This window comes from Bos javanicus, chromosome 12 (genome assembly GCF_032452875.1).
Source record: "Bos javanicus breed banteng chromosome 12, ARS-OSU_banteng_1.0, whole genome shotgun sequence".
Taxonomy (NCBI): Eukaryota; Metazoa; Chordata; class Mammalia; order Artiodactyla; family Bovidae; genus Bos; species Bos javanicus.
In genome coordinates, this window is record NC_083879.1 from 52381472 (window position 1) to 52393717 (window position 12246).

At 36.9% G+C, this 12246-nt stretch overlaps 1 protein-coding gene across 18 annotated transcripts in view; it reads right to left on the reverse strand.

The window, feature by feature from the left end:
• Positions 1-12246, reverse strand: part of MYCBP2 (MYC binding protein 2) — a 266865-nt gene that overhangs the window by 211084 nt on the left and 43535 nt on the right. For all 18 annotated transcript variants that reach the window (XR_009740049.1, XM_061435145.1, XM_061435153.1 and 15 more), the window contains exons 3-4: positions 9361-9576; positions 2453-2606 (exon numbers count right to left, since the gene is read on the reverse strand). Coding sequence is in view for 17 of the 18 variants with exons in the window: in XM_061435145.1 (XP_061291129.1) it covers positions 2453-2606; positions 9361-9576 (370 nt within the window). In the remaining variant the exon portion in view is untranslated. The remainder of the gene's footprint in view (positions 1-2452; positions 2607-9360; positions 9577-12246) is intronic.

The window sequence follows — 12246 nt, forward strand, 5'->3', positions numbered from 1 at the left end:
GCAGTGGTCTGCTGCAGGGTTGGGGGCACCAGATCAGTAGTGTCTGCATGAAACCTTTTGAAGGAGGTCCCACTGTCTTCATTACCTCCACCATAGTAAGTAACAAGGAGGGAACACAGCCCCACCCATCAAGACAAAACTGGATTTTCTGAGCATGGCCCCACCCATCAGAACAAGACCCAGTTCCCCCTCAGTTAGTCTCTCCCATCAGGAAGCTTCCATAAGCCTCTTATCCTTCTCCATCAGAGGGCAGACAGACTGAAAACCAAAATCAGAGAAAGGATAACTAGCAAGATATTCTTAAATAAAAGTATTAATTTAATTAAATCTTCAAAAAAATGCCATGAAGTCAAGTAGTGCATCGCAATGTAAATACAATCACTGGTGCTACAGTGACAATAAACAAGATGCCTGCTTCTTAATATACGCAGCTTGTATTTGGTAGTAGAATGAATAACATGGTGCTGTTGTTTTTAAAAATCCTCAGCTTATTTTCATGGCCAGTACTCCCTACCACTAACTAAAACAAAATAGTAACAAAACAAATTGAACGCAGAAACTAATTATGATATATGATCCAAAAAAATAACAATCTGACATCAAAATGAAAACCAAGTAATGAGGTTCTCACATGTGGGTCTAACATAATCCAAACAGCCAAGCAAAGAAAAAGACCCAAAGTCGAGTTCAGACCAGCAGTATGGTCCCCTGATCAGCAGCTTTGGCATTACCCAGAAACTTACTCAACATGCAAATTCTTGTGTCTCATTCCAAATCTACTGAACTGGAAACTCCACAGTTAGGGTCCACACATATGACTGACACAAGCTAATGAATGAGATTTAGAAAACTCTAAACTCTTTCCCAGATCAGGAAAGGAGTACATCAAGGCTGTTTATTGTCACCCTGCTTATTTAACTTACATGCAGAGTACATCATGGGAAATGCCGGGCTGGATGAAGCACAAGCTGGAATCAAGACTGCCAGGAGAAATATCAATCCTCAGATTATGAAACCTCAGAATCCTCAGAAATATCAAACCTCAGATATGCAGATGACACCACCCTTATGGCAGAAAGTGAAGAACAACTAGAGAGCCTCTTGATGAAAGTGAAAGAGGAGAGTGAAAAAGTTGGCTTAAAGGTCAACATTCAGAAAACAGATCATGGCATCTGGTCCCATCACTTCATGACAAATAAATGGAAAAACAATGAAAACAGTGACAGACTATTTTGGGAGGCTCCAAAATCACTGCAGATGGTGACTGCAGCCATGAAATTAAAAGATGCTTGCTCCTTGAAAGAAAAGTTATGACCAACTTAGACAGCATATTAAAAAGCAGAGATATTAGCTTGCCAACAAAGGTCCATCTAGTCAAAACTATGGTTTTTCCAGTAGTCATGTATGGATGTGAGAGTTGGACTATAAAGAAGCTGAGCACTGAAGAATTGATGCTTTTGAACTGTGGTGTTGGAGAAGATTCTTGAGAGTCCCTTGGACTGCAAGGAGATCCACCCAGTCCATCCTAAAGGAAATTAGTCCTGAATATTCATTGGAAGGACTGAAACTGAAGCTGAAACTCCAATACTTTGGCCACCTGATGTGAAGAGCTGACTCATTTGAAAAGACCCTGATTCTGGGAAAGACTGAAGATGGGAGCAGGGGACGACAGAGGATGAGATGGTTGGATGGCATCACCGACGGGATAGACATGAGTTTGAGTAGGCTCCGGGAGTTGGTGATGGGCAAGGAAGCCTGGAGTGCTAAAGTCCATGGGGTCGCAAAGAGCTGGATGCAACTGAACTGAACTGAGATTTTTGAAGGCCCAGAGTTAGAAAAGCAATTAGCCTTCACAATTAAGCTTCCATCTCTTCCTCTTCCTTAAAGAGCCCCCACCTTGCTTACAAGAGTATGTGTTGAGTCTAGGTCACTGGCAAATGAAAGGCAGGCATTCATAAAACTTAAATGCACTTTACACAAAGCAAATATTTTTCACTTAATGGAAGTTGCTACTAATTCAAAAGCTTTACCTTCAACATGATAATTACAAATCTATTTTTGTTTAGAAACTAACTGTGCTGTGTTGAGTTGGTATTTGTTTCCTCTTTTCCTACTCCTTTGACTCTCCAAAATAACATGTAAAGTTAGATGAAGTCAACGTCAGCTATTCTGCCCAAAGGTTTAGTAAGAATGATTTAAGTTTATGGTGACAATAAGGCTTGAGGATTATTTCTGGGTTCTAAGAATTTCTATTTGCCATCATCATAATAATCAGGAAATGTCTGTGCATGAACTATAACTCCAGTGGAACATAGCAAAGTAACTTAAAATTTATACCCCTGCTGTTTCAGCACCATCAACAGAGACTGAATTACAGGCTGTAGTCAGTATATGCTTCATAAGAGAAGCTCTTTACATTCAAAGGCTTCATTCACTGTGCCTAAGCTCTTACCTAGGACCTCGGGTGGCTCTGACTGAAGGCCTTCCGGTTGCTGACCCTGAAGTACGTTAAGCAGGGCTTGGAGACTCCTGAGGCACAGGGATGGATGAGAAAATCGTGTCTCCTTGATCAATTCAAAAACTTCACAAAGTCCAACCTCAATGATCTATTTAAGATAAAAAAAATTATACTTTATAACATGTGAGCTAATAACACTTCTCAGGCAGTATAATCAGTACAGTTTACTTCTAACAGCAAATGATTAATGGTACAATATTTTAAAGGCAAGACAAAATCATCACATAAAAAAGAATAAAACCCATTGTGTTTAATTTCAAGATTTAGAAAATTATCTGGTTACACATAAGGTTAAAAAATAGTGGCTCTATTTAATAAGTAGTTTTAGTATAATGAAGCCATAATAAAACATCATGAAAATGGTTTAACAGTAAACCAGTTACTAGATTGCATTCACCCAGGAAAAAATTAACTAATAATATACAAAGTTCATTTGGCTGTACTCAAGTAAAAATTGGCATTCTATTTTATTTTAATTTTACTTATGGCCAGAAAAAAAAAAGTCAATATAGCACAATATAGCACTATACTGTGAAAAGATTAAAAAAGGAACCAAAGTTTCTTAGGATTTCCTATAATGGTAAAATCAGCCAATTCTTATTTGTAGATGGTGTCCCTTATTCTTGTAGGATTTACCACAAAAAGAATCAAAAACTACCTATCTAAAATATCATGGCTATTTTTACTTTTAATTATCTTATCATTACTCATGAGGACCAAGAAAAATGTAACTCATCCTCCAATTAAAAGTAAATAAATTTTTAAAATATATAAATAAAAATTAAAAATATATTTATAACTCAGTATCTACCAAAAGATAGATAAATTTGCAACAAAAGACAAGAGAGCAAATATGATAAACTGGTAAAAAGAGATACCTTCAGAAAGCTGAGAGAACAAAAGACAATGAATTCAATTTCTCAATCAATGCCAACATTTTGAGAAGGAGATGTGTAAGATCTTCTCAGGAAGTGTAAATTTGGAGAAATAAGTAACAGAAAAAGTTAAAACTAGATAAATTAGTAGAAGTGCATCAAAGACTTAATTCCACTGAATGAAATATAAAAGAGACTCTCTCTGATGAGATTTATACATTAATTCATATATGACATAAATAATTTTAAGTACTTATTTCATGCATCTCATTACAGGAGATATGAGATATATTAGACCCGATTCTCTAAAAGTTTATAACCTAACAGGGTAAATGCATTATATATATATTTTTATCCAGCCCAACCTCTATTAGAGCATTTATTATGCTATAATATAATTGACTATTTTTGTTTCCATTTTCCAAACTAAAAATGTGTCTCCTTGTGGTCACAGAGTATATCTTAACTAACTTCTCCCATGACTAGCTCAGTGCCTGCACATGATAAGCAGACAACAAATACTTATCTCAGCTATTTACTCTCTCAGTTGTGCACTAAAAACCACTGCAACTCATAAATGTGTTGCCCAGGCAAGGGTCAAGTCAGTTGCAGGCAAGTCAGCTGCAGTTATCTAAAATCCTGGAATGCTTAATCATAGTTAAGATTATGGAACTGCTTGTACAGAGTTTCAATTGATTAAATGGAAATGAAAACATTCCATTTCATATAGTCTACCTTCTGGAAATAGACAAGAAAATAAAAACAAACTGTCCAAGATTTCTGTTTATGTCCTTACAGGAAGCAAATCTGAAGTCAAAGACTGCCTAAGTATACAAAAGTGAAAGTGAAAGTGAAAGTCGCTCAGTCTGTCCAGCTCTTTGCAACCCCATGGACTATATACAGTTCATGGAATTCTGAAGGCAAGAATACTGGAGTAGGTAGCTGTTCCCTTCACCAGGGGATCTTCCCAACACAGGGACTGAACCCAAGTAGGCAAATGCTTTACCAGCTGAGCCACCAGGGAAGCCCAAGAATACTGGAGAGGGTAGTGATCCCTTCTCCAGCGGATCCTCCCAACCCAGGAATTGAACCAGGGTCTCCTGAATTGCAGGCGGATTCTTTACCAGCTGAGCTACCAGGGAAGCCCAAGTACACAAAGTAGGGCTCTATTCTCAGGCCGGTAGGAGACCAATCAAGATTGCCTGGAGAAATATCAATAACCTCAGATATGCAGATGACACCACCCTTATGGCAGAAAGGGAAGAACTAAAAAGACTCTTGATGAAAGTGAAAAAGGAGAGTGAAAAAGTTGGCTTAAACTCAACATTCAGAAAACTAAGATCATGGCATCTGGTCCCATCACTTCATGGCAGATAAGATGGGCAAACAGTGGAATCAGTGGCTGACTTTACTTTTCTGGGCTCCAAAATCACTGCAGATAGTGACTGCAGCCATGAAATTAAAAGACGCTTGCTCCTTGGAAGGAAAGTTATGATCAACCTAGATAGCATATTAAAAAGCAGAGACATTACTTTGCCAACAAAGGTCCGTCTAGTCAAGGCTATGGTTTTTCCAGTAGTCATGTATGGATGTGAGAGTTGAACTATAAAGAAAGCTGAGCGAAGAACTGATGCTTTTGAACTGTGGTGTTGGAGAAGACTCTTGAATCCAACCAGTCCATCCTAAAGGAGATCAGTCCTGGGTGTTTATCGGAAGGACTGATGTTGAAGCTGAAACGAATACTCTGGCCCCCTGATGCAAAGAGCTGTCTCACTGGAAAAGACCCTGATGCTGGGAAAGATTAAGGGCAGGAGGAAAGGGGGATGACAGAAGATGAGATGGCTGGATGGCATCACCGACTCAATGGACATTGGTTTGGGTGGACTCTGGGAGTTGGTGATGGACAGGGAGGCCTGGCATGCTGCAGTCCATGGGGTCGCAGAGAGTCGGACACGACTGAGCAACTGAACTGAACTACCAATCACAAATTTTCACATGTCAAAGAACTCTTCACAGATGACATTCTTGGCTAGGGTTTCTTTGTATAAGTAGATTCCTGTAGTAATAGAGAAAGTATTGAACCTTACCAAAAATAGTAAGGCTCCTTACTGAACAGCTTCCCAAGTTGTCTCTCTGATAAGGTTATGCTGTAATAACAAATGCATGACAACAAGTAACTCAGGGGGCTGCCTAGGAACAGTGCACTAGATGGGTTTAGTGAAAAATACTCCTCAAACGTTAGTCAAAATGATCAGGACAAGGAATTATCCATCTGTCCAGATGAACCACTGTAAAATCTCACTTAACACCTATATCTTAGTTCAGTGTATAATTTTCATTTTTAACAAGGAAAAAAACTAATTCATTTCCAGAACTGTGATATACATTCAATATACAACAAAATTAAAAATCAAACTCAAGTTTCCCAATCATATTTAACTTTGAATGATTGAACAGAGGAACAAAATATGTTGTAAATTAAGACTTTTTGCTGAGGTTTGGCTGAGAGTATTTTACTACACATAAGAACTCTGAAACTGCACTTTATACTCTGAAGTCTGTCTTACAGTCACTAAGAATACACTCTATGTCCTCCTCCCTCAGTAATAGGAGGAAGAGTATAAAAAGAAAAAAATATAGTACTGTGAATACAATATGATTTCATTTGTGCAGAAACAAATATATTTTAATGTGTATATGTAAAAATGTTTATAATGGGTATATTTTGGTTATAAGGATTTTAGAAATAACTTCCAGCTTTTAAAATTTTCTTTTCCTCTTTTATAAAAATGTTCCCCATTTTTTCAAATTATCTACACTGAATACACACTGCTTTTATAAACAGAAAAAGAGATTATTAATAAGCTTGACTGCTCAATAGAATAGTTCATTGTAATAAGATAACACACTAAGCTTTCAGTACTTTCCATGACAAACCATAACTAACCACCAAACACACGGTCTTCCAACTCCTCTTCAGAAAATAGTCTTTTGTAAACTTATTGAATGTTATCATTACTGTTGCTTTAAAACAATTAAATCCTGAAAGCTCTCTATTATACTTGAAGGAACACAAAACCCAAATAATTAACTAGTATAGCCAGTCCAATGTCACTGTTGTGAAAAGTGAGGCAAAAAACATATTGGGCCAAAAAAAAGTCTTTTGAGGTTTTATTTTGCTCTCCTCAAATCATGTATTTCCAAAGGTGGCATTATCATTTTCACTACCAGTAACATGAAGGTTTAGATATATCACATTTAGATTTAATAATAATAAACTCTTTGCCATTAGAAATTCTATCTTCTATTAAAAAGTCCTAGAGTCAATTCTAAGACTTACAGAAAATATTTGAAAAAGCTCAAAAGGAAATCAAAATCAATTTAACTAACTTTTAAAAGTCAAGGAGGGAAAACAGAATTGTATCAAAATGATACCTCGACAACAAATAAAAAATTGTCTCCATTACATAAGAGAAAAAAGGAGCAAGAGAGAAGTAAAACTCCAGCAAGAAAAAGGAAAATGACAACCACACATTTGGGAGGAGCAAGAGAGGAACAAAAAAGGAAAGGAAAGAAGTGACACGAAAGAGTGTCTGGAGAAGAGGCACAGAAATGGTCAAAAGGAATAAAGTCAACATTTCACACCTGCCCTCATGCTCCCATCATCTCAAACCCTAAAGGCCTCATCTCTTCTGTGTCCTGCAAACTGCTGCCAAAGACCTGAAAAGTTTCACTCCCAGTCCTGCCCCAGCCCACAACACTCTGACTAACTCTGCAACAAAAGCATTCCACTGCTCCTTCCTCTCTGATCTGACTGTCTCATTTCCATGGATATACAGTACTTCTTAGTAACTGAAGAGTTCCCCAAAAACTAACTGAAATTTACTTGGACCTACACATTTTCCTATTTGCACCTTATACTCATTAACAGCTATCATTTATTAAGCATGCATGTATTTACTAACTCTTTGAATCCTTACTACTACCCTATAAGGAAGACATTATCTCTCCCATTTCAGAGATGACAAAACTGAGCCACAGAGAGGTTAAATAACTTGCCTAGCGTCACACAGCTAGCATCTGAAATGGCAAGCGTTTGAACTCAAGCAGTTTGACTCTACTGCCCATGTTCATCATTATACCTTGTTTCCTGACAGGCTAGAACTTGATGGAAAACTCAGTATTAATGACTTGAGTTATCTGCTTTTCTTCTTTTCACTGGAAGCTCTCTTTTAGATTCTGCATCTTTTGACTCTGTTAATCATGCTAAAAAAAAACACTTAAGAATGCCTGATATTTTATTTCCTTAATACTGATTCTTCCTAAAGTTTTAAAATAGCCTAAGAATCAGTAATTCTTGACTGTGCAGTATCTTTTAAATTAAATACAGTTTATTATCTGATGTTTACATACCTGTGTGAAAGGCTTCTCTGGGTCTTTATTCTCCTTCCCAATGTTGAACCTAAGCTGAGTGACTGTTACAGTACAGTGAGACTCACCCAACACAGAATGAATTCTTATACCGAAAGTACAAGCCCATATCCTGACTTAAAAATGTAGCTTTGCTCAGCCTCCCCTAATTAAGCATAAGAAATCAGTATTATAGACCATGCTGTTTACTTGGAGAAACTTGCACAGAAAAGATGAGTCTGTTTTAAGTGGAAGAAAGAAGCCAGTAGAGATAGTACAGTTATGGACACTGGAGAGAAAAGGACTAAGGGGAAAAGGGTCCCAAGAGCAGATAAGGACACTTGAAGGTGACTGATTAAGACGCTAAGGGACTTCACAAAATCTCTACTACCCTATGAAATAGGAAGCAAGTCAACTGCTGACAATAAGGGGAGAAGAACCTGGCGGTAATGATTAAGGACGGGGATGAACTTACAAAGAGCCTCCATGAAAAGTGAAAACAGATCAGGAACATGGCCTCTATCTGGCTGCTATATCTGAGTAATATAAAAAAAAAGTATCTACATGGTATCTTATGTAGGCATATGAAGAAGTTTTTAAGGCACAGTCTTAAGGTATCCATTTAGTAAAAAGAAAATATATATGAATCATTTATGATAAAAGAAATCATTTTTAAATGTCTATATTTAGAAAACAGCAATATGTATAAATAATTTATGATAAAGGTACCATTTTAAAATATGTCTATATTTTCATCCATTCTTTGTTAGAAATATTCACTACACATACGATACAGAAAAAATATATATATATATATACATAAAATAACATTACAATCTTAAAACAAACTCAATGCTTAAATAGAACAGAATACCTTAAGAACAGTTTGTTCCACTACAATACATGTTGCTATGACACCAACTGGATTATATGCCTCTGGTAAATATGGGAGTGATATCAGAACAATGCAGTTTGATTTATATGTATTTTTCCCCTTGTCAAAGGGAACCAGGATAGCAAGAGTACACTTAAAACCTTAGGCAGAAAAGGCAAAAGCTCTCAGCTCAGCTCTTCTAGCTCTGTGTCAAGAAAAATTAAAACATATACCTGTACCCAGAGGGAGGGCTGGGCCCATAGCCTTCCATGGCTCTTAGCTTGTGGCAATCTGCACTTCCTCCTGTGCCCACCTTAACAGCAGCCCACAGGCTCAGAGCTCCACTTCCAAGCTCAATGGCTCAGTGCCTGTAAGCCACCATTGCCCCTCTCTTGCTTCTGTACATTTTTAATAGCTCCTGAACAAACTCCAAGCCACTGAGCTCCCTGCCTGGGCTTCCCAAGTACTCCCCACTGAGGTACCAATTACTGACTTTGTTAGCTCTCCAATTAAAAAGTTGCCTAAGGTTTTCCTGATCTAGCCTAAACCTATTTTTACCCATACGTCCTGTTATTTTCAGTGTGCAATTTCATTAAAAGCAAGGTGTTTTAGCAATGCAAACATATGTATTATAGCCCAAACTCCTGTAGGTTATTCATCTAAGTGGAACCTAAGTACCTTACCTTTGGAAGCTTGATAGGGGGCTCTTTGGATTCCTCCTCTTCATCACTATCTGATTCTCCGCTCTGCACAGAGTTCTTAGAAGCCGCTGCCAATGATGTTTCCTTTTTCTGCCATTCCAGAACGCAATGGCGTACATTGCAATAAATATTAAATGCAGAAGGATTGCTATGTAGTTTGATATCTGGTATGATTACCGTGTTCTCCAAGTTCTCCGACTGAAATACAGGACACAGTATTTCAATTTCATACTCCTTTCCATCATCATCACTACTCATTTTTTAAATGAAAAATTAAACATTAGGCTAGATAACATGCAAAAGTCACATAGGTGACAAAGACAATCTAAATCTACTGACTCAATTTATAGCACTTTTTACAATACTTCACTACTTTCTAAGTAACAAAACAATAACCAATCTGGCAAGGGCTAGAAAGGAGCCAGTAAAGAACTTATCAGGAATACCCTTTTACCCCACAAGAGGAAAAGAGCCCACAAAGCTTAAATGCCAAAGTTCCAGAGGATACTCCATTTTTTGCTTTTCTAAGGGGCACCATATATACTGCTGAGTCTCAATGACCTACCACATACGTTGAATTACATTTTGATTTCTTTCAAAAGTAGATATAGGGCCTTAAACAGAAATTAGAACTTAAAAAAAAAAAAAAACCTTAGTTTTAGTTGATACTAATTTCATTCTCATTCAAATAATGGTGATGCTGAGAAAACTACAGATTATGGGCACATGCTTCCTGAAAGCTCTCTCTCTTAGCTACAAAGTTGGTGCAAAAGTAATTTTGGTTTTGCATTGTTGAACTTTGTCATACTTGCTGTTTATTTTATGTATTTTAGACTATGGAAACGATGTTAACAAAAAGCAAATTCAAGCAATATTCTTATTTGAGTTCCAAATGGGTCATAAAGCAGCCGAGACAACTTGCAATAACAACGCATTTGGCCCAGAAGCTGCCAATGAACGTACTGCAACACAGTAGTGGGTCAAGAAGTTTTGCAAAGGAGACTAGAGCCTTGAAGATGAGAAGCCCAGTGCCTGGCCATCAATAGTTGACCATGACCAACTGAGAGGATTATAGAAGCTGATCCTCTTACAACTAACTACAAGAGAAGTTGCCCAAGAATCCAATGTCATCTATTCTACGGTCCGTTCTGCATTTGAAGCAAACTGGAAAGGTGAAAAAGCCCAGTAAGTGGGAGCCTCATGAGCTGACCGTAAATCAAAAAAATCATCATTTTGAAGTGTCATCTTCTCTTATTCTACACAACATGAACCATTTCTCGATCAAAATGCACTGAAGAGCAGATTTTATACGACAACCAGCTCAGTGCCTAGACCAAGAAGCTCCAAAACACTTCCTGAAGCCAAACCTGCACCAAAAAAATTCATGGTCACTGTCTGGTGGTCTGCTGCCCATCTGATTCACTAAAGCTTTCTGAATCCTGGCAAAGCCATTACATCTAAGAAATATGCCTAGCAAACTGACGAGATGCACTGAAAACTGCAATGCCTGCAGTCAGCAATGGTCAACAGAAAGGGGCTAATTCTTCGTGACAACACATGACTGGACATTACACAACCACTGCTTCAAAAGTTGAACAAACTGGGCTACGAAGTTTTGCCTCATCTGTCATATTCATCTGACCTTTCACCAACTGACTACCACTTTATCAAACATCTCAACAATTTTTCTCAGGGAAAATGCTTCCATAACCAGCAGTACACAGAAAATGCTTTCCAAGAGTTCACTGAATCCCAAACACAGATTTTTATGCTACAGGAATATATAAACTTGTTTCTCATTGGCAAAAATGTGTTGATTGTAACAGTTCCTACTTAGATTAATAAAGATGTGTTTGAGCCTACTTATGATTTAAAATTCAGGATCCAAAACTGAAATTACTTTTGCACCAATCTAATATCTGTCTTAATAAGTACTGCAAATCACATGCTTGGTAATTCAATTGTTATAACTAAATATCCCAGGTCTATTTTGGCTCAGCATTTTATTTATCAGACTCCAACCACAGTTTTGAGGTCAATATTTACATTATAAATATACAGAACTAGCTTAAGATAGTATACAAAGGTAAATTTGAACAATTAGAGTATGGCTAGGACGTATCCACAAAAAATAAAATGAGACATTTTGAGTACCAAGAACACTTGAGTCTCAAAATTCTACTTTTCTTCAGTAAGTATTATAATTAGGAAAAAACTGAGTACTCCTCATTCAATAAAAGAGTACTAAAGTTAACTGATACATAACACGTGACTATGTCTTTCACAAATACTAAAAACAAACAAATATTAGCAATTTAAATCCAACAATATACTCTTAAAAAGATAATATATCACATTCAACTCAAAAACAAGGATGTACAACATTGGAAAAGCAATCCAAAATCCACACTGACAAAAAAATAAGAGAAAAAAAATAACACACTATAAATAAACATGGAAAACACACTTGACAAAAATCAAATACCCATTCATGACAAAAAGCCTAAGTATATTAAGAACAGAAGAGAATTTCAAAACTCGAGTTGAAGGTACCTATGAAATACCCACAGCAACACAGTAAAAGACTGAACGCCTTCATCCTAAGGCTGGAAGCAAGGCCAAGGTACCTACTCTCAGCAATTACACACAACACTGTGCTAGATCTGCTATCCTCTGCAACCAGTCAAAAAAAAAAAAGAAATAAAAGGTATAGTTATAAAGAAAATTATCTCCCAGGAATCAAATGCTTTTATTTGTAAGAGACATAAAAAAGAATCTTAAGTGTGCAGAAAAGAAAAAAACAGTCATTTGCAATAATGTGTGGATTTAGCAAAGTCTAAATATATAAAAATGAGTAATATATCTATA